The sequence below is a fragment of the Columba livia genome, chromosome 1, assembly GCF_036013475.1.
Source record: "Columba livia isolate bColLiv1 breed racing homer chromosome 1, bColLiv1.pat.W.v2, whole genome shotgun sequence".
In the NCBI taxonomy this organism is placed as follows: domain Eukaryota; kingdom Metazoa; phylum Chordata; class Aves; order Columbiformes; family Columbidae; genus Columba; species Columba livia.
In genome coordinates this window covers 176210253-176228461 of record NC_088602.1, presented here as the reverse complement: position 1 = coordinate 176228461, position 18209 = coordinate 176210253, and the positions used below count along the sequence as shown (strand labels likewise).

General features: G+C 44.1%; 1 protein-coding gene across 2 annotated transcripts in view; it reads left to right on the top strand.

Annotated features, from left to right (window-relative positions):
• The window catches only part of SRGAP1 (SLIT-ROBO Rho GTPase activating protein 1), a 146336-nt gene extending 136110 nt beyond the window's left edge, over positions 1-10226 (top strand). For both annotated transcript variants that reach the window (XM_065048568.1, XM_065048569.1), the window contains exons 19-22: positions 4054-4234; positions 4799-4933; positions 5058-5403; positions 7167-10226. In XM_065048568.1, coding sequence (XP_064904640.1) covers positions 4054-4234; positions 4799-4933; positions 5058-5403; positions 7167-7544 — 1040 coding nt within the window. In that variant the 3' untranslated portion in view covers positions 7545-10226. The remainder of the gene's footprint in view (positions 1-4053; positions 4235-4798; positions 4934-5057; positions 5404-7166) is intronic.
• Positions 10227-18209: the final 7983 nt, after the last annotated feature.

Sequence of the window (18209 nt, the reverse complement as noted above, 5' to 3'; positions counted from 1 at the left end):
AATTTTGCTGCAGAAAAACCTTTACCTGTAAGTGCCTCTGCAGTAAAGATTCAAAGGATATTGTTCAAGTTTTACTGAAGCAGGTTTTAGCACATTTCCTTTACCTTCAGTTTGCTGGAGATGTTTTATTCTTGTTGGAGGCATATGGAAAAGGGTGACTAGGTTTGTTTTCAAAGGAAGTAAGAGAGAATTTCCTGAGGAAGTTAAACAGATGGGTTTCTCCTGGGAAAACATACATACAATTAATATCCTACTGTTCATAGATATCTCATAGGGTAAAAATTAAGGTAGTAGTTCTGCTGGAAACAAAAATTACAGGAGCACGTTAGGCTGTAAGTTATTGTTGTGTCCCCAACACAGTAATTTTCCCGCTCTTCAGCAGTGCGTTCTGTGATCAGCATTTTGCCAAATTCTGTTCTGTCAACACCTTGCAGCATTTCTTTACTTTTTCCGTTCCTCAGTCAGGACTTTAGAAATGGCAAAGCCGCTGGTCTCCTCTGCAGAAGAGGATGAACACATGGAGAAGGAACCTCTTCCCAGGGAGTTCAAGGATGTGCTGTAGTCCCAACAGCCAGGGTACATCTGGGAGAGCTGAGGAAGAGCAGAGTAACAGCAGCCCCCCCTAAAAGCGCAGGGGATGGTCTCCCCTCTTTTCCTTAGCTCCCTGTGTCCTGGGGCGCAGAGGTCAGCTCGGTGCCACCTCAGTGCCGTCACCCCGCAGAGAGGTTAGTGCCACATCTGGAGCTCCAATACCAACATTTAAATTAGCTCTTATGGTTCTTATGCCCTTCCTCCTCTTCCAAGCAGTGGAAGTTTTTTCCCACAGTTCTTCAGTTTGTCCTAATTTTTCAGTTCCATAGCATTGACCGAGTCACTAGAGACAATAGCGGGTGAGATCCTGTATGTCATCAAATACTTCTTGCTATTGTAGGCAAATGCCCCCAGGTCTGGACAGAGCAGTGCAATTAAATTTCCCTCTGAGCTGTCAGTTTTACTGTTAGACATTCAGTACCACATGGAATTTGAGTTACAGATCCCAAATTTAGCTTTTAGCACCTTTGCTTTTTTGAAAATGCTTGTCTGTCATTCGGTAACCTTGATATTAAATGTCTTAGCTTTGCAAAATGCATTTATTTCTAGGAGTAACTGTCATGGTACTTTGGTTTTAACTATTAAGGCTTGACCTGTAACAAGGTGAATTACTATTTAAGTACAGTCTCAGTACTGTTTGCTATAGGAAAGTTCTCTCCATGTAAAAGCAACATTCAAGCAAAGGAAATGCCCCTTTCAAAATCATAAAGCCTGTCTGAACCTATTTTTGCTTCCATTAAGAAAACTGTGAGATCTACTGGGCCCTCCTCCCCAAGGAGGTGGGATTTGTTGCCTAGGCAATCTAACAAACATGCCTCTGAAGTCACATCCATTACGGTACATTACCAGTTCATACAGCTGGTTCCAGTGGGGCAACTTCCCTCAGACCTCTGAGGACGTACGTGTATCTTGCAGGCGAGGAAGGGACACAATAAACAGACTCATGTCATGCACCATGCTTAGATTAGTGTAATTCCACTGAGGGAGACAGAACTATTTCTAGTTTAGTCCATTAATTTGTAAATAGGAAGACCTATAGACTCAAGTGTGGGACACTATATGGTCTGTTGAAATTAGCAGAGAAATGGGAAATCACATAGCTAATCAGTGTAGGGGTTTATCAATTAATCCAGTACCCATGACCATTACCAGTTACCTTCAGAGGATGCCAAAGGAAAAGATGTAAAGGCAAACTGGGATTTTTTTACTTATTGTAAAGGCTTTTTTGTTTGGTTGGGGGTTTATTTTACATTTTCTAGCATTACCCTTTAGTGAGTGGCTGGCTCACTGAAACCTGGGAGCTTTTGCTTCTGAATTCTTGACCCACTCTTCCATAACCCGTAACTTAACCGCAATCTGAGAACAGCGTGTTCATACAAGCGTCTGCTACTTTTCAATCCTACTCAATCCCATAATACCTTGTTATAATTAATTCCACGAGCAATATGCATGATATGTATAAAAACAGCATTCCTTTGTCATTGTTACATTATTGACATTCTATTTAATATTGACCTCTTAAACATGATGCAAGATAAACAGGGATGTTTAGTTTATTTCTTTTCATTTGGCAGTAGTGTCTTTCCACGCCTATAGTTGCTTTTTCACATCTATACATTCTGTTACACATATACTGTAGGTAGAGTATCTAGAAATGAAACCAAGGTTGTATATTAGAATATATTACTAGTACATACGCCAGCATTAAAGTTTTCCCAGTTTTTTTGAATGTTTCTTTCTATGTTGTCTTTACATTTTCTTTGCTTAAAAACATAAAGCCAAGAAATATGGGGAATGCCCGCCAGTGAGCCAGTCAGTAGCAGCGCATTCTCAGGAATTAATACTGTTATTGCTATGTTCTTATTCACATTTATATAATCAAAGTAATTTCTGCCAGCATACATTACTTTTGCATTTGTAACAGTGAATTCCCTACATCACTGTATGCCATCTCAGGAAAGTTTCTGGGTTTGTAAGTCCCAAGCACCCTGCAGCTCATCACTGACAGAAGCTCTTAGCGTGACTGCAGAAGCAGCAAACCACAAGACAGCCTTCTGCAGGCTGGGCAAGTTATTAAAAATAATAATAAAAAAATATATTAAAAAAAAACAGCTGCAAACTATAGCCTCAATAAAGGTGCTTTCATTATGTTTTCATGCTGCAGGATGAAGCTAATTTTAAAAAGACATTCCTGTGCAAAATGTTGTCATAAAGGGACGGTGGCTTTTATTACCAGCCTGGTTCTTCGGGGAATTACAACCTCAGCGATTTTAATTTGCACCAGACAGAAAGTTGCTATGCTAGTCATTAGCCCAGATGCTAATTTCCATATAAATATTGCTTTAATTATGTAAAGAAATTTGTCGTTTCAGGGACTCTGAGTTACTGGAGTCAACAAAACGTGTGATTTTTAAACCTGTATTTTGCAGGTTTTTCTTTATGTTGTGAGACTGCGGTGACAAATTTTCATCTGTTTGGGCTCAGGTTCTTTTGGTTATGTGCAGAAGAAACTAGAGGTTGATAAAATCACGGCTGTTTCACTGATGTCTGGGCACAGCTGTGAAGATACCTGCAGGCAGACATTCCGCAGGGGCCCTCCAATGGCATCAGCAAGTTTCCACCCCAAGCTTAGGTTACAGGATGGAGTCCGTCACCAGCGTAAGGCTGAATTTACCAGTATACTGAGGGAAGATTAGCCAGGACTGCTGTAACCGATGTTTGACCTCAGAAAACACCGGCCTCCCCTGCAGAAACCAGAGGAACTCGGGAGGTTGGAGCAGCCAGAGCTGCCACAGGCAACTTGAGGCCACACAAGGGCTGCCCCTGCGGAGGGGTCATCCTGAGGCGGCCTGGAGCTGTCTGCCTCGCTCAAAAAGGGCGTTAAGGAAGCAGATTAAAGCACTGGGCTTTGGCGTTGTGTAAAGCACTAGGTTGTCACTAGGTCTGTGCATTCCTCATGCAAAAGACAGAAATCTCATAGCCCGGTTAGGCAGAGCGTCCCTGCTCATTCAGAGGGAAATCCTGTCTTCCTTCCTTTGCCACTGTGGGTGTTAAAGGCAGTGGTTTGTTTTTCCCTTATTGCTCTGATTGTTCATCTGGGTTTCTTCAAGTTATTTTTGGAGGTCTTCATTGCCTGGCCTCCGTCTCGCCCCCCAGCCATGAAGGAGCCCTTGCAGCAGGAGGCAGAGGCCTCTCTCCCAGCAGCTGCTGCTGTGACATTTATTTGAGTTTGCTGTTGTGTTTTCTGCAGCTTGTGAAGCAACCCAGATATTTCACACTTGGGGCATGGATTAATTATGTTTCTTTGTGAAGGACACACTGTAACTGCTGCCTGAAGTCTGCCTGATTTCTGTCAGCTCTGCTCAATAAGAACAAAATACAATAAGTGGGTTTTATGAAACCGAAATGAGCAGGTAAGCTGGTGTGGAATCTGATATATGTTCTTCTTCCCTCCGTACCCAGAGTGTGAGCCCATAGAAGCTATAGCCAAGTTTGACTACGTTGGAAGATCTGCACGAGAACTCTCATTCAAGAAAGGAGCTTCCCTGCTGCTCTATCACCGAGCGTCTGAAGACTGGTGGGAAGGAAGGCACAACGGAATTGACGGCCTTGTCCCTCACCAGTACATAGTGGTGCAGGATATGTAAGCAGTGTCTGGCATAACTGGGTTCTTGGTGGGACATAAAAACATGCTGAAGCAATTAACAAAGTGATTTTCAAGCTGTACAGTGGTTTGAAGGCCCAGGTAGATAAAACATTAGCCTTCTATGCAGGATGTCTCTGTCTTCATTGCCCTGAATTGACAGCTCTTCATCAAAAGCTTCTACAAGGCTAAGCTACTTTGTTTATATTCATTATGATTATATTCATTAAGAGGTGGACACCGCTGCATCTCTTTTAATTTGACTATCTCTTTGTAGCAATTACTGACATTTAACTTCAGAGTAGCAAGGGCTGGAGTAATACAGCCCTAAACTCTTATTTTACAGTATTAAGCATGTGCTTTGCCAAGGAAGACAAAGTTGTTTACATAAAAGGCTGCAGTCAAAATGTGAAGATCTGGGTAAAGAGAAGGATTATAAGCAATTTTTGGAGTGTCTTATAACATGCCTGCTTTTCTTAAGGGGATTAAAATCTGGGAGTGCCCAGATGTTCTCTGTCGCACCTAACTACTGACTTCTCATCTCACCATGTGCGTTCTGTTCAGGGATGACACTTTCTCAGATACGCTGAGCCAAAAAGCAGACAGTGAAGCCAGCAGCGGACCCATAACCGAAGACAAGTCGTCATCAAAGGACATGAACTCTCCCACTGACCGTCACTCTGATGTGTATTTAGGAAGGTAAGCTTGAGCATAACATTTTCAGTAGGACTGCTCACAGCTCAGGTAACACAGCAATTACTTCTCCGTGTGCTTATGGTGGGTCTCTACAACTTGTCATGTAACCACTTCTTCATTGGTGCAGGCAAAGAAAGAGATCAGAACCTCCACCTCCTCTAAGACGCCCCGGCCGGAGCAGTGACGGTCACTGCCCAGTGCACCCACCTCACCCTCTCTCCAACTCATCTGTGGAGCTGGGTTCCCCCAACCTGGCAACTCACTGCAGTCCCAGGGCCCTCCTTCAAAACCGCAGCCTCAACGCTGACAGCCCTGAGAGGAGGCGTAGACCTGGACACGGCAGTCTCACCAACATCAGTAGGCACGATTCTCTGAAGAAGATTGATAGCCCTCCAATTAGAAGATCTACATCATCTGGTCAGTACACAGGTTTCAATGACCATAAACCACTGGACCCAGAGTCAATAGCTCAGGTTTGTGTCTTTTTTATTTTATGTCACTCTCTGATTTTCCGAGGAGCAAGTCTCAGTGAGCAGCATAGCACAGAGCACGTACCCTGCTAAGAGTACATGTGCAGAATATCCTGCTTCGCTTTTTAAACAGAGTATGTGTGAAATAAGGCGCATTAAGGGATCCCAGATAGAAGAAGCACAAGGGGTAATAGATGTTTTGGTAGCAATAAAAACAAGTTATTTCCTGTTACACCATAATGAAATCGCCTCTGCCATGCAGAACACCAGGATAGTATCTGATTACAACAGTGGCGTAAATCTGTGTGCTCTGATGGAGCCTGGCCTATTCTAACTTGCATGTAATTAGTGTTCAATTATTCCTCAGTATTATGCTTTGCAGAAAAGTGCTCTGGCTCCCTAGCAGTGACCATTGCCATTCAAAGCACAGATTTACATTCCAGGGTTCTGTGGATTTTACATAGTTTTCATATAGTTCACACCGTATGTTGATTTGATACTTGTAGTTGTGCCTAAGAACCCAATGTGCAAGACACAAATACATCGCGGGCCATCTTGTCCCTGTGTGAGCACTCACTGGTCTCATTTGTGGCAGTGAAGATGGAATAGGGAGCACCCGAATCATCAGATTTGTCTGTTGTACAGAGCTGGTAACAGCTCTTGAGCAAATAGATGCTGCTGTCTTCAGAACTCGCATTTTGTCTAGGTAGTATAACGTGATTACTGGGGGCGCCCTGAGGGCACAATATGATTGCAAAAGTATTTTACAATAACGCTGGCACTCATGTTTTAAAATTTAATGTACTGGTGATGGTTGCTTTCAAACTCTGCTTCCAACGAGGGATAGAAGGCACTGTCGTGCTTGGGTCAGAAAGCTGAACTGTGCATTAGAGAATCAGAAACTGTAAACGTTGTTACTGTTTTATTTTACTGTAAGTTATTTATTTACTTTCCTGAAACCACACACAGTGCTGTTTGGTTTAAGCTGTATGCTTTCATACACAGACTAGTGATCATTTGTCATTGAGAGAACCCAAGCTTTGATTAAACTGCATGAAAGTTACTGTGAGCAAACAAGGAACACCAGATATTTAACCTCAGTTGTATCTCAGTGCCACTGAAAAATGGTAAACTAGTGTCTTGATGCATTCTTTCAGCATTTGTGCTAGAAATCCTGATTAAAAAAAATATTTCTTAGGTAAGCTCACTGAACAACATCTTGAAGTTTTTTCTGCTTAAAATTTAACTCAGAGAAACAGAAGAGCTGATTGATAGACACACAAGCTTTGTTTCCTTACAAAACCTTGTTTATTGTCCCCATGGGGCAATACAGATCCTGGGCACCTGGGGCACTAGATGAGGGGAGCCATCAGCTAAGAGACAGCAAATGGACTAAAATCTTTACAGCTGTCAGTACCCAAGTTAAAAATGCCGCTGAGAAAATATCTATTGTCCTGACAATCACTTAATAAAATGGCCTGCGGGACTTAGTTTAATTGATATTTTAAAATATTCTTAGCTGAATTTTGACTGTCTCAGGCAAACAGGTTAAATATTTGTAAATCCAGGCAAAGATGCCATCTTGTCAATCGTAGCGTCTTTCAAATAAATCCAGTGGGAATTTGCTTTAGCGCTATAATATTCATTGGAGAGAGGATGGTGGGCAAATCAACTCCTGCATTTTTCACCCCTCCCGCTGCTCCTCCGGTGCCGTGCGTTCGGTAGCAGTTGAAATGATGTCCCGCTCTCTCTGTGCTCTGACCCAGGACATCGAGGAGACGATGAACACAGCGCTGAACGAGCTGCGTGAGCTGGAGAGGCAGAGCTCGGCCAAGCACGCTCCCGACGTGGTGTTGGACACCTTGGAGCAGATGAAGAACACCCCCACCCCTGCCACCTCCACGGAGTCGCTCAGCCCTCTCCACAGCGTCGTTTTGAGGAGCTCCGAGCCCCAGATCCGCCGCAGCACTAGTTCTTCCAGTGACACCATGAGTACATTCAAGCCCATGGTGGCCCCGAGAATGGGAGTGCAGCTGAAACCTCCTGCTCTTAGGCCAAAACCTATTGTTCTTCCAAAAACAAATCCTAGCATCGGGCCTTCCCCTCCTTCCCAGGGTCCAGCTGACAAATCTTGCACAATGTAGACAGCTCAGCCACCCACAGTGCCCAGCTGGGGTATGCTAGGGAAAAAGATGGATTAACGATAGAAGTCAGGGCTCCGTAACATTGTTTGTTCATGTTTGTAACTGGAGAGGCTCTGGTTTCAGTGTTTTTGAATGTATTGTCTGAAACTAGCTACATTAACATGGGCATTTGTATTTTGTATGGTTTCAATTAAAAGAAAAACTGGACAATTGTGCATCGTTTTAAAAAACAAACATAGACTTACTTGAAATCTTGATGCTGCACCATTTCTAATAAAAACAACACGGATCACAAACAGCTTGCCACGTTGTACCATACTTCACAGTCTTACTGTAGCTATATAATAACAGATCCTGCACAAAACTAGGGGGTGGGGGGGTCAGGGGAGGTGGGACCTCTGATTTCTGGGTCACCAAACCAAATCTCAAGCAGGTTAGTAAGAGCTGAAATCTAGCATGTGAGGATTAAGTGTCTGTGTGGAATGTCTAAGTCATCTCAGGCCACATTTCTTATTTAAGACACACCAAAAAAAAATAAAAAGAAACACCAAACCCTCACAACTCTCACAATTGGCACCGAGCTTTAGCTTTCTTGTTGTCAATCTCCTGAGAGACAAGTGGTGGATGGATCTGGAGATCACATTGCTCTCACCGATAAAAAGCAGCATTCCAGGTCACAGCTAAAGCACATCTTCAGAAACTCCTTTTGCTGTCCTCTGTAATAGCGTACCTTTTCCCGTGAAGCTAGACCTTCGTTCTCTGATGTCACGTTTTTCACAAAAAGCTAAATTCTTTTGAAGTTCATAGTTGAGCAAGCCAGGCTCCGGGAGCACACGAACCCACTGGTCCATTAGGCTGGCTGGTAGGCGATTTAAAGGCTCAGCTTCACAGTAATACAGCCAAGTATCCTGTTGGCTTTGTTGCTCGTTGTCCGTAAAGGCACAATTTGAGCTGGAGTAGTCGGAGTCCCGGGCTGACCCGGCTCCGCTGGCCGCCTTGCAGGGCATGGACACCGCGCTCCTCGGCGGTGAGACGGGGGTGTCTGAAGAGGGGCTGCCTCCTGCCCGCTTCTGCTGCCTAGATTCAAGTTGACTAAAGTTTTCCATAACCACTTCCCCCTTTCCCGCTTCCCTTTATATTTTTTTAAACGGCAGAAATCAGTACCTTTCTTATGCCTGCGTGAGTGACGTCTGTCAACTTCGCTTAGCGCTCTGTTAAACTTTGTTAGGCGCGAACTAGTATCTGTTTTGCACATTGCAACAGTAAGCCATAATATTATTTCTGTGAATACATTTTCCAACATCCAATCCATAAAATAAGTTTCAGTGAAGAAGATGGGGAAAAAAAAAATCAATTGTGGCTCACCTACAGGAGTACAACTGGCTTTAAGTAAGATCTGTTTTCCATGTATTATTTAAGATCTCACTGTTGGAAAGCCTGAAGTTTTACCACTCGCCATACATAAAAAATTGAGTATGGGAGGGAAAAAGTAGTGACAAAATTTGATGGACATAATTACTGAGGTGACAGGAGTGATTTCCTGTTGGTTTTTTTAGGAGTAATTTGTTCCTGCTCTGGTTTCCACCCAGTAGATAGGAAATGCAAAGCCCCAGGTGTGAAAAGCATCCCATGAACCGCCTCTGAGAGCCAAACTGCTCCTGGTATTTGCAAACCCATCTCAATCCAGCCACAGACTTCACGTGCATCTGGGTTGAAGACGAAGTCTTAATCCCCTGCAGCGGACTGTGCAGCATCAGTTGGTGAGCACCCGGTCCCTGTGACCGTACTGCCTAGTCCTAAAGCCAGAGCGAGAGCCTAAGCCAGGCCAGCCCCAGCTGCAGACCAGCACTGGTCCGTAGGGTCTGTTCACTCGGTCGGGACCAGAGACGTTTTCAAGTAGTTCCCCAGTTTACTAGGATCAGTGGAACAAACTGGAATTTCAGCATTCATTTACATGCAGTTTTAGTCTAGTGTTTTTAAATTAACCCACCTGGCATAATTGAGATGGATACCTGTATCTTTAAATTGCATAGGGAATTTTGTATGTTTAAATAACTGTACTGGACTCCATAATGCTTATATTAGAAATTGTTTAGCAAAAGAAAATATTAGAAACAGTGCATTTAGTGAATGCATCCTCTTAGTGCATTCACACAGTTAAATGTGTAGTTTGATGGTTATTATAGATACTTAAAAGTATAGTAAGTGGATATGTAACAGGAAAGACTGCTACAACTACAGACGTACTAAAGGGTAACTCCTGCACACCTAATCCAATCAGTATTGTCCTTTACTGTCAAGTTTGATGAATTGCAGTACTGGTAGCTACCTGCTTGTTGACTGTTACCTAATTGTGTCAATGTACATCTGTAGTATGTACATGTGAAAGTGCCTTTAAATTTTAGAGGAGCTTTAGCCTTGCTCTTGTACTGTTGCATTTCCATTGCATCCTTCCCTGTTCGTGTATGGCTGCGTTCCCATTGCATTCCTTCCACTCTTGAAGAACAAAGAAAAACATGGAAATTTCACGGTTCTGGAAGAGAAATGTACTGTTAATCTGTTGTGACAATGCACTTTTATGTATAGTACTGTACATTTTTGGCATGTACCATTACAAGCTTCAGTATACATTCAGGTTTGTTCCTCATACTGTACCTTTATAATAAAGATGATAGTTCTGTCTGTGCGTGTAGTTTTGCTGGGTAAACTGCCACATTTTTTAAGGTGGATTGCCAATCCACCATCCACATAAAAACTATCAGGATCCTCCAGCCATCTATACCTGGCATCAAGTCCCATCACCATTTGGCCTGAAGAAGTGCTTGTTCCTGAACAGGCTCCTACCTGACTTGGATCACCATCCCCATAAGCTCAAAGTCCCTCCATACCTGAAGATCCCTCACATAGACCCACCAACCTCACGTGGTTCTGCTTTAGCACCCATGGAGGCCGGCAAACCCCGGCTCATGCTGCCTGTGGGACCTCCCGCCACTCACTTGGCCATCACCCCGTCACCAGTCTCCTCCTCCCCACAGGAAAAAATGGGGTGAAAAAAACGCTCCAACTTCCACATTTTAAATACACATTGCCAGAGTGAAAAGAAAGTCTACCTGGGGCTCTTACAGCAGAAAAAGGGAGGCCACCGCACTGGGGTTGGGGGCTTGTGCCACAGCTTATCTTCAGTGACTCATTGAGGTAACGGTGGCAACACACACACCTGTGAAGCTGTGCCCAGGAACTGGAGGACTGTGAGCATCAGGCTGTTGGCTGCACAGGGGACGTTCAGTCATGGATCAGATGGTGTCAAGGACAATTCCTGAGCCTGGCCTGCGGCTGCATGGACAGACCCACCATGCTGCCCAACTTACATGTGTTTATGGAGAGAAGAGCTACTTGGAAATGCATTTTCAATCCTTGCTTTAAATTTTTAAGAAATTCTAAAAATCTTTAAAAGGCAGGAGCCACAGCTGAAGGGGCTGGTTTTAAAGTCATCTCTGGTTGTGGTTGAGGACCACCATCTGCCTGGAGGGGAAGAAGGGGCCAGATGTCAGGTGGTGTGGGGCAGTACAGGGGGATGGACACACCAGCCACCCCAGCTCAGAGCAGGACTTCTGTTCTTCATGCTGGGAAAACTGCCATAACACAACTGGTCATTAGTGGGCCCATCAATCAGCCTGTGCTGGCAGCCTTTCTACCATAGTGTCCAGTGACCTACTTTGGGTATTTCTTCTTGTCCCCTACTGCACAAAAGCCAACTAAGACATTCAGGAGGAGACAGCAAAAGTCATTCCTCCTTCAAGGTCCTGCACAGCCCAGAGGATACAAACAAATTTCCACAGTCAGCCCATACACTGGTGAGGAGAAAGGCTTCTGTGGTGGTTTTTAATCTGTTTTAAAATAAATAAGAAAACACTAGAAGAGAGGTCTCCTCCCATTGTGTAATGTGAAGTTTCCGTGTTGCACTGCGCTGATTTCTTAGCTTGCTTCCAGGTTGTGTAGTGGAAGAAAGCCCAGCTCTCACCAAGATAGCCAAACGTTTTGGCAGGTGACAGGGAACCGCTGACATTACTGGCACTTGTTTTGCTGAGAAAAGTGTGTTAACTGAACAGAAAATGAGCAGCAGTGGCAACGGGGTGTTTAACTCTCGGGCCACAGCTGAAAATCGCTGTTTCAAGCCAGGTGCAGCCCCAGGACACAGCAGTGCCCCGGTCTGCACAATGACCTGCTCAGCCTGCGTAAGGAGACCGCAGAGGATCAGCCCAGGTTTTGTTCTCCTCAGTAGAGACGCGTGGTTTGTTACTTGCTGTGCAGCGAATGGGGACTTACCCTGCCCAGAAGGATCCACAGTTGCTCTGTTCAACCACGGCTACCCTGGGACAAGCCTTGACGTTAGTCTGCATGGTACTGGTACTTGGGGAACAACTGAAACCAGCCTAAGTATTAACTAGTGATGGCACAGGATGAAAGTGCCATTCTTGTAGGTAAGAATATTGCTTTTTCCATTAACTTGGTTCTTAGGGGAGACGGTGAGGGAAACTATAGTCTGTGAAAGCCCAAATAGATCAACAATTTAGCATCTTAAAATCCAGTTAGCTAAAACAGTTAAATTACTGTTTAAAAAAAAATAAATTGATAAGACCACCCCCTAGCTTAGACGTGCCGCTGTAACTACAGCTGCTACTCCTTTGCTTTCTGCTTTACTCCAGGGCATTTGCAGCTCCTGCTGCAGCTCTCTGTGCTCCAGCAGACCCGGCGTGAACAAGGTTTCCTGCTGGGTACTGGGATCCTTGTGACTTGGGGGTGTCAGTCCCTCTCTCCCCCTCAGTGCCGCAGCCCACGGCAGCCCCAGCCCAGCTCACACTGTCCCCCGGCCCGGCACTCAGCCCCCCGGATCCCCCACCTCCCTCTGACCACCCCTCTGCCCCCCAGCCCCAGCAGGACAGTGACCCTGGCACTGTATTTCAGTTCCTGTCATCCAGGCGTCCGGCTGATCAACAAGGCCAGTGCTGGTGGGCAGAAAAACAGGAGGTGGCAGGTCAAGGACCAGGCCAGCTGATGCACCATCTCAGGCAGCGGGGAGAAAAAACTTGTGTGGTGATGCTAAGCCAGACTTAAGGGAGAAAAGAACAACGTATTTCCTTACCTTCTCACTCAGACTGGAAGAATTTGATGCTGGCTGAGAGATTAAATAGAATTAAATAACATAAACCGGGTCTGGCTGAATGGGACAAGTCAGCCGGCTTTCTCCCGCCTTTCTCAATACATGCATGCCAATCAAAACCAGCAGCAACACAGATTTTATGCCACGCTCTGCAGTCAGCTGAGCCCGTGCCCCACGGCAGCACAAGGGGCGCATCCCGATTGTGCCGCTGCCACCTCCCAGCCGGGTCTGGCCACGCTGGTCACTGCAGACACCCCAGAGCAGCTTTTTGGTCCGGGGTTGGAGGTTAGGGCTTTTTCCTTTTTTTAATTAACAAACCACATTAATCTCTTTTTTTTTTTTTTTTTTTCAAGTAGCATAGCAATGGCATAGGAGTGCAAAGTACAAGGCGAAACAAATTCAGCTGTAAAATAAGACAGACAAGTGGTACTGTGCAACAGACATCAGGCACTTGTGGGACTGAAATCAATAGTAGCTGCACTCAGTGGGGCAGCATGGATAAACCAAACCCAAACCCCGCCTGTTCTTGTTTCCATGGAGCACATTGATTCCTCCCTTAATATCTGCCACGTGTGTTTTCGGTAGCATAGACTGACATCTGCAAACACTGACCAGACAACATAAAACAGTGGTTTGCATTTATTTTAATGAATTACCCTCTGGGAAGGACAAATCACTGGTACTGCTCTGGAGAGGAATAAGGCGGTCACTGAAATGGTCGTTCTTCTGGCAGTGACTTCTTGATTACAATGAAATAGTATTAACATGGAGATTGCTAATGGAGTCATGAATGGTGAATTAAAGTGTACTAAAGGTGGAAAATACCTAAAATCCTTCACAACTTTGACAAACAACTGCTGAGTATTGTAAAATGACTCAGTGCAACACATATTTTTAATTGTTTTTTCCTGCCTACAATATTTTCAGAGATAGCAATTACAGTACCACGCCAGCACCCCTGGTAACCATCACCAAGGTGAACACAACGGGGTTATCCACCAATACTCGCAGGTTTAAACTGAACTTCATATAGATGGTTTTCTCAACAATTAAAATGTTTTTTACTGAATGGTCCTCCAAGAACGTGTCTAAACTTAATTTCAGACCTAGCACCAAGACCTTTTTTTCATTTGTCACACACATCACAAAGCTTATTTTATGGCTAAACCAAACTTACTGGCACGTTATCAATTAGCCAGCCAGGACTCTTTTCCTCCACGTTGCTCTTATAGCATTCAATAAAACGGGCGCTGGTCTGCAGATACCTGTCCTACTATTATTTTTAGCAGCTTTGCCTCTCCCTAGACAAAATCTTAGAGAGAGAGATTGATATAAGCTGCACTTCACAGGACAACATCCACACATCTGCACAGGCAAAAATAAAGCACTTCAAATGGCACAAATATCAGTTCAAAAATAGAAAGAACCAAAATGTATTCGCATGCAAGGTGCACTGAAACCAAGACACATTTCTTTCAGCTGGTAAAGCCAAAGGCTGTGAAAGCCATCCCTCTGTATATGCTGGTTTATTCCACCAAGGCCTAGGATTTTGTCTCTATAATCTCCACGTCTCTGCTCAGGGAAATACAAAGGACAGAAAAGAGCTGGGGGAAGGGTGCGGGAGAAACCGCTTTCTAATGTGGTAGCCCAAAACAGTAGTCTTGCAGCCAAAATCGCTCACTTGCCATGAGACTGGCATCTGGGCCAGCAATATGGGAAAGTCACTGCACATTCAAGGGCGCTGGGCAGGGTGCTGGCTGGATGCCTGTCCCTGCTCGTCCCCCTGTCCTCTCCCACCCTGTCCTCCCCGTCACCCTCCTCTGTGTCCCACACCTTCCATCACCTGGGGAGACAAAACCAAAGGCAAACCCACCCAAACGCCACAACACTGGGCAATGCCCTCTTCAGCTTTTTGAGGCAAACATTTCCACTGGGCAGCTCTTGCACGAGCCCCAGCCTCCCACGTGCTCTTTCTGCTGTGGCATCTGAAGCCACAACAAAAACCAAGTTTTCTGACCACATTTCAAGTCTGCTGCTGATCCCTCAGCATTTCCTTCCAAAGGTGATTAGCTCAGTTTCTATGAAAGGTGAAACAAAATCTTTGGTGAAAGCCATCGGGTTTGTCCATGGCAATACATTCATTTAGAAAGTTTTCTGGCTTTTAGCAAAAGATTCAAGCAAAGAGGTGATGAACCAGGTCCAGGTGACTCCTGTGTGCCTGAGGTACCAGGAGGTATTCTGCAGCAGGGTCTCCTCCCTGCCAGGATGTGGGGAAAGAAGCAGCACTGGCTGGGGGAAGTTGCAGGATACTTTAGCCCCTATTTTCTCTGACATTTCAACAATTAAAAGATCATGGAGGGGAAAACAAACAAACAAACAAAAATTACTATAATTAGGTGAAAAGTGATGCTTGAATTCCTATCAAACTTCCTACCCACCATGAGTTTTTTGTGTCTGTTACCTTGTTGTTGAAGGCAGGAGTGACAGCTCATGCTGCAGTGGGACACCAGGACCACACAAGAAGACTTGATAGACCTAGCAAGCGGGAGGCGAGACACCGGGCATGGACAGGCAACCAAAGGCACCACCAGGTTATTTCCCCCAGGCACAGATACAACCCCCCCTCTGGGATGATTATTTGTAAAACTGCCCTGTTTGACGCAAGGCCGAGAGTCCTTTGGAAACTTCGGTTCCCTTTGAGTTGTTACACGCACCACTCGGAGCATGAAATACAAAGCAATTTATTTTAAGCTGTAGTTGCTACCTCGGGGTATCGGGATATTAAAAATTCATGGTTCAATTTATAACAGTTGCTCACAATTTGTGAGTTTTTTCCGTGGGGTTTACCTTTTACGGAGCCCTGAACGCACACCTGATGGCGGGAGCTCTGGCGTTCAGCCTGCGCCACATCACGCACCTCGAGAGCAAGAGCCACCAGTGGGTTAACCCATGTAAAAACATACGCCTTGTGCTCCAGAACACACTGTTTGGATTTTTATAAGGGAAAAACCCTCCAAAAGGCTAAACTGTCCAACAGCCTCTGGCTTCTCTTTAAATTTGACTAATTATTTGACAAGTGACACCCTTTCTCCCAGACTTAAATAACAACTCAATCAGTCCCACAGTCCTTTAAGAGGCTCAAGATTTACAACTGCATCTCTCATTCTATATATTACACATTAACTCCACACTGCATCTTTATGAAAGTATTTTATATCTAGGTAATTTATAAAGTGCAGAAGGCTGGCCTGTAAAGATATCATACAGTAAATACATTTAAGCAATCAAAAGGTCAACCACAAACTGAGAAAACATTATTTCTTGCACAGCCAAATACCTTGTTAATATGAGACATAAAACAAAATGAAGCAGCAAAGGGAGAAAACAAAGCTGATTTGTAATGGGATTTTTCCCTTTCACAGCAAATTCTACAAGCTTAACTATATTTTCCATAATAAAAATGGGCAAAAGAATCTCTGTAACTTGTTCTTAAATGACATTTTTGAATTAATTTTTACTGAAATGCTTTGCTGCAATTCTTTCATCCTTATAGGATAAATGCATTTCATTGCAACAATTTAGATAAAACAATTCTTCTTTAACATAAGTAAAATACTTCTGCTCTTTCTAGAATGAAACACTGCTATGAAGTATGTCTGAAGGAAATATTGTGGGTGTCACAAGGCAGATGTCCTGGTGGGACAACATCTCACAGGAAAATTGCTGGTCAGTTCTGGCAAACAGCTTTGGGATGTCTCACAGAAACCACCTGGGGCACATGAGGAAACCCCAAACTCCAAGCTGAAGTGTGGGTGGGCAAATATTGCTATCAAAACAGTCATGTTTAAGAATATGAAGGAAGAGCTGTCAGACTAAGAGCTTCTATTTGAGAGAGAGAGATGAAAAACTCAACAGCCGCATGTTTCATTTAGGGAGTTCAGCTGAGCGACTCGAGGACACTGGAAGGTGGCTGCTCTCCCTTCCTCCAGCAGCTCTGCAGGACCCCAAATAGAAGAAGTTTAACCAGTGAAATATAAGTCAGAGATATTGAGGTTTCCATAACACTCTTCTTAGCAGCAAGTCCCACCCCAAACTCAAGAGTCTCAGCTCTTGCCTACTTAAAGCTCCTTCCTACCCCTTCAGGTCACAAACACCACAGAAAGGGATGGAAACTCTTGGTCTTTGAAACTCCGGCTGTTAATTATTCATGGTTTGTAAATGTCCTGCAGGCACCGACTCCTCACAAATATTACGTTTTTAATTAATCCGTTAACATCAAGTGTCCCTTAGTTAGCTCTTAGAGTGTTTTATGGAGAAATAACCTCCATATATATATATTAGGGTTTTTTAACAGCTGCTTGATTGAACTTCTACAACATCATTTTTCACTTCTCCCATTTATTGTGCAATCAATTACTTTTGAATCCCTGCAAGGATAAGATAGATACCTCTTGGTTTCTCTCTCAATTCTCCATTACACACACACACACACAAACAAACTGGTTTCGCACCCCTTCCCCAAACCTTGAGGACAGGAGGTTTCCTACTCCCAAGGCTTTGGGAAAGTTCTCTAACATCTTTCCTCATCCAACAGACCCATCAAACAGGGATAACATTCTCCAGGTGTTTTACAGATATACATTTATTTATGTATTTTTGAAGGCTGAAGGTGACAATGTCACAAGCTGAAATCCTCTTTGATGCACTGCATGTGTTTCTTGCCATCAAAACCAGTTCATGAGCAGACCAGTTACCTTCACGTGGATGCCGACTTCTCCTTCCTCCCAGACTTTCTTTGCATTTTAACAAGCAGTGTTCTGCGGTACATTCACAGCAGAGCATCGAGAGCCTGTCGTCTGTGCCTTGACTTTGTTCACAGAAGGAAAAAGACCGGGCTACTAGGCCAACTTCATCTGGTAGTTCTTTGTAGCGTGCTGCAACATCTCATTAACACTCCTTGTCACATAAAGAAACAGCGATGTACATATCAGAGGAGCTTTACTGATGTTTAAAGTTGCTTCCACTCATCTACTGACTGTAACAGTTTGTTGAACATCTTATAAAAATCTCTAGGACAAACGTTCATTCATCAGAGCTTTCTATTAAAATATATGCAGCAATTTCATAAACTTGCCTTCTAGCAAGAGAATGAGTTTCTGAACCAACGCTGTCCCTGAAAACACTCTCCCAAAAGATGGGGGGGTTGACTGTATCTAGTAGAGTTTGTGTAACATCATTGCAAAGTTCTCTCAGAGGTCATAAACCCCAAGTTTACACATTAGTTGGCTTGTGCATCTTACAGCCTCTGCTGTAAGAAACTACCAGTGTTGACTTCAAACAGCCTCCTTCATCTCAGCGAGCTTCAAAGTTTTTCAGCAGCTGAACACAGTTAAATCCACCTCTCTCAAGATATGGTGACAGACATTGTGTCTTCCATTTGGGATGAGGAGGGGAGGGAGCATTCAACAAGTCTGGGCATAAATCTTCTAATCTATACCAGTGTA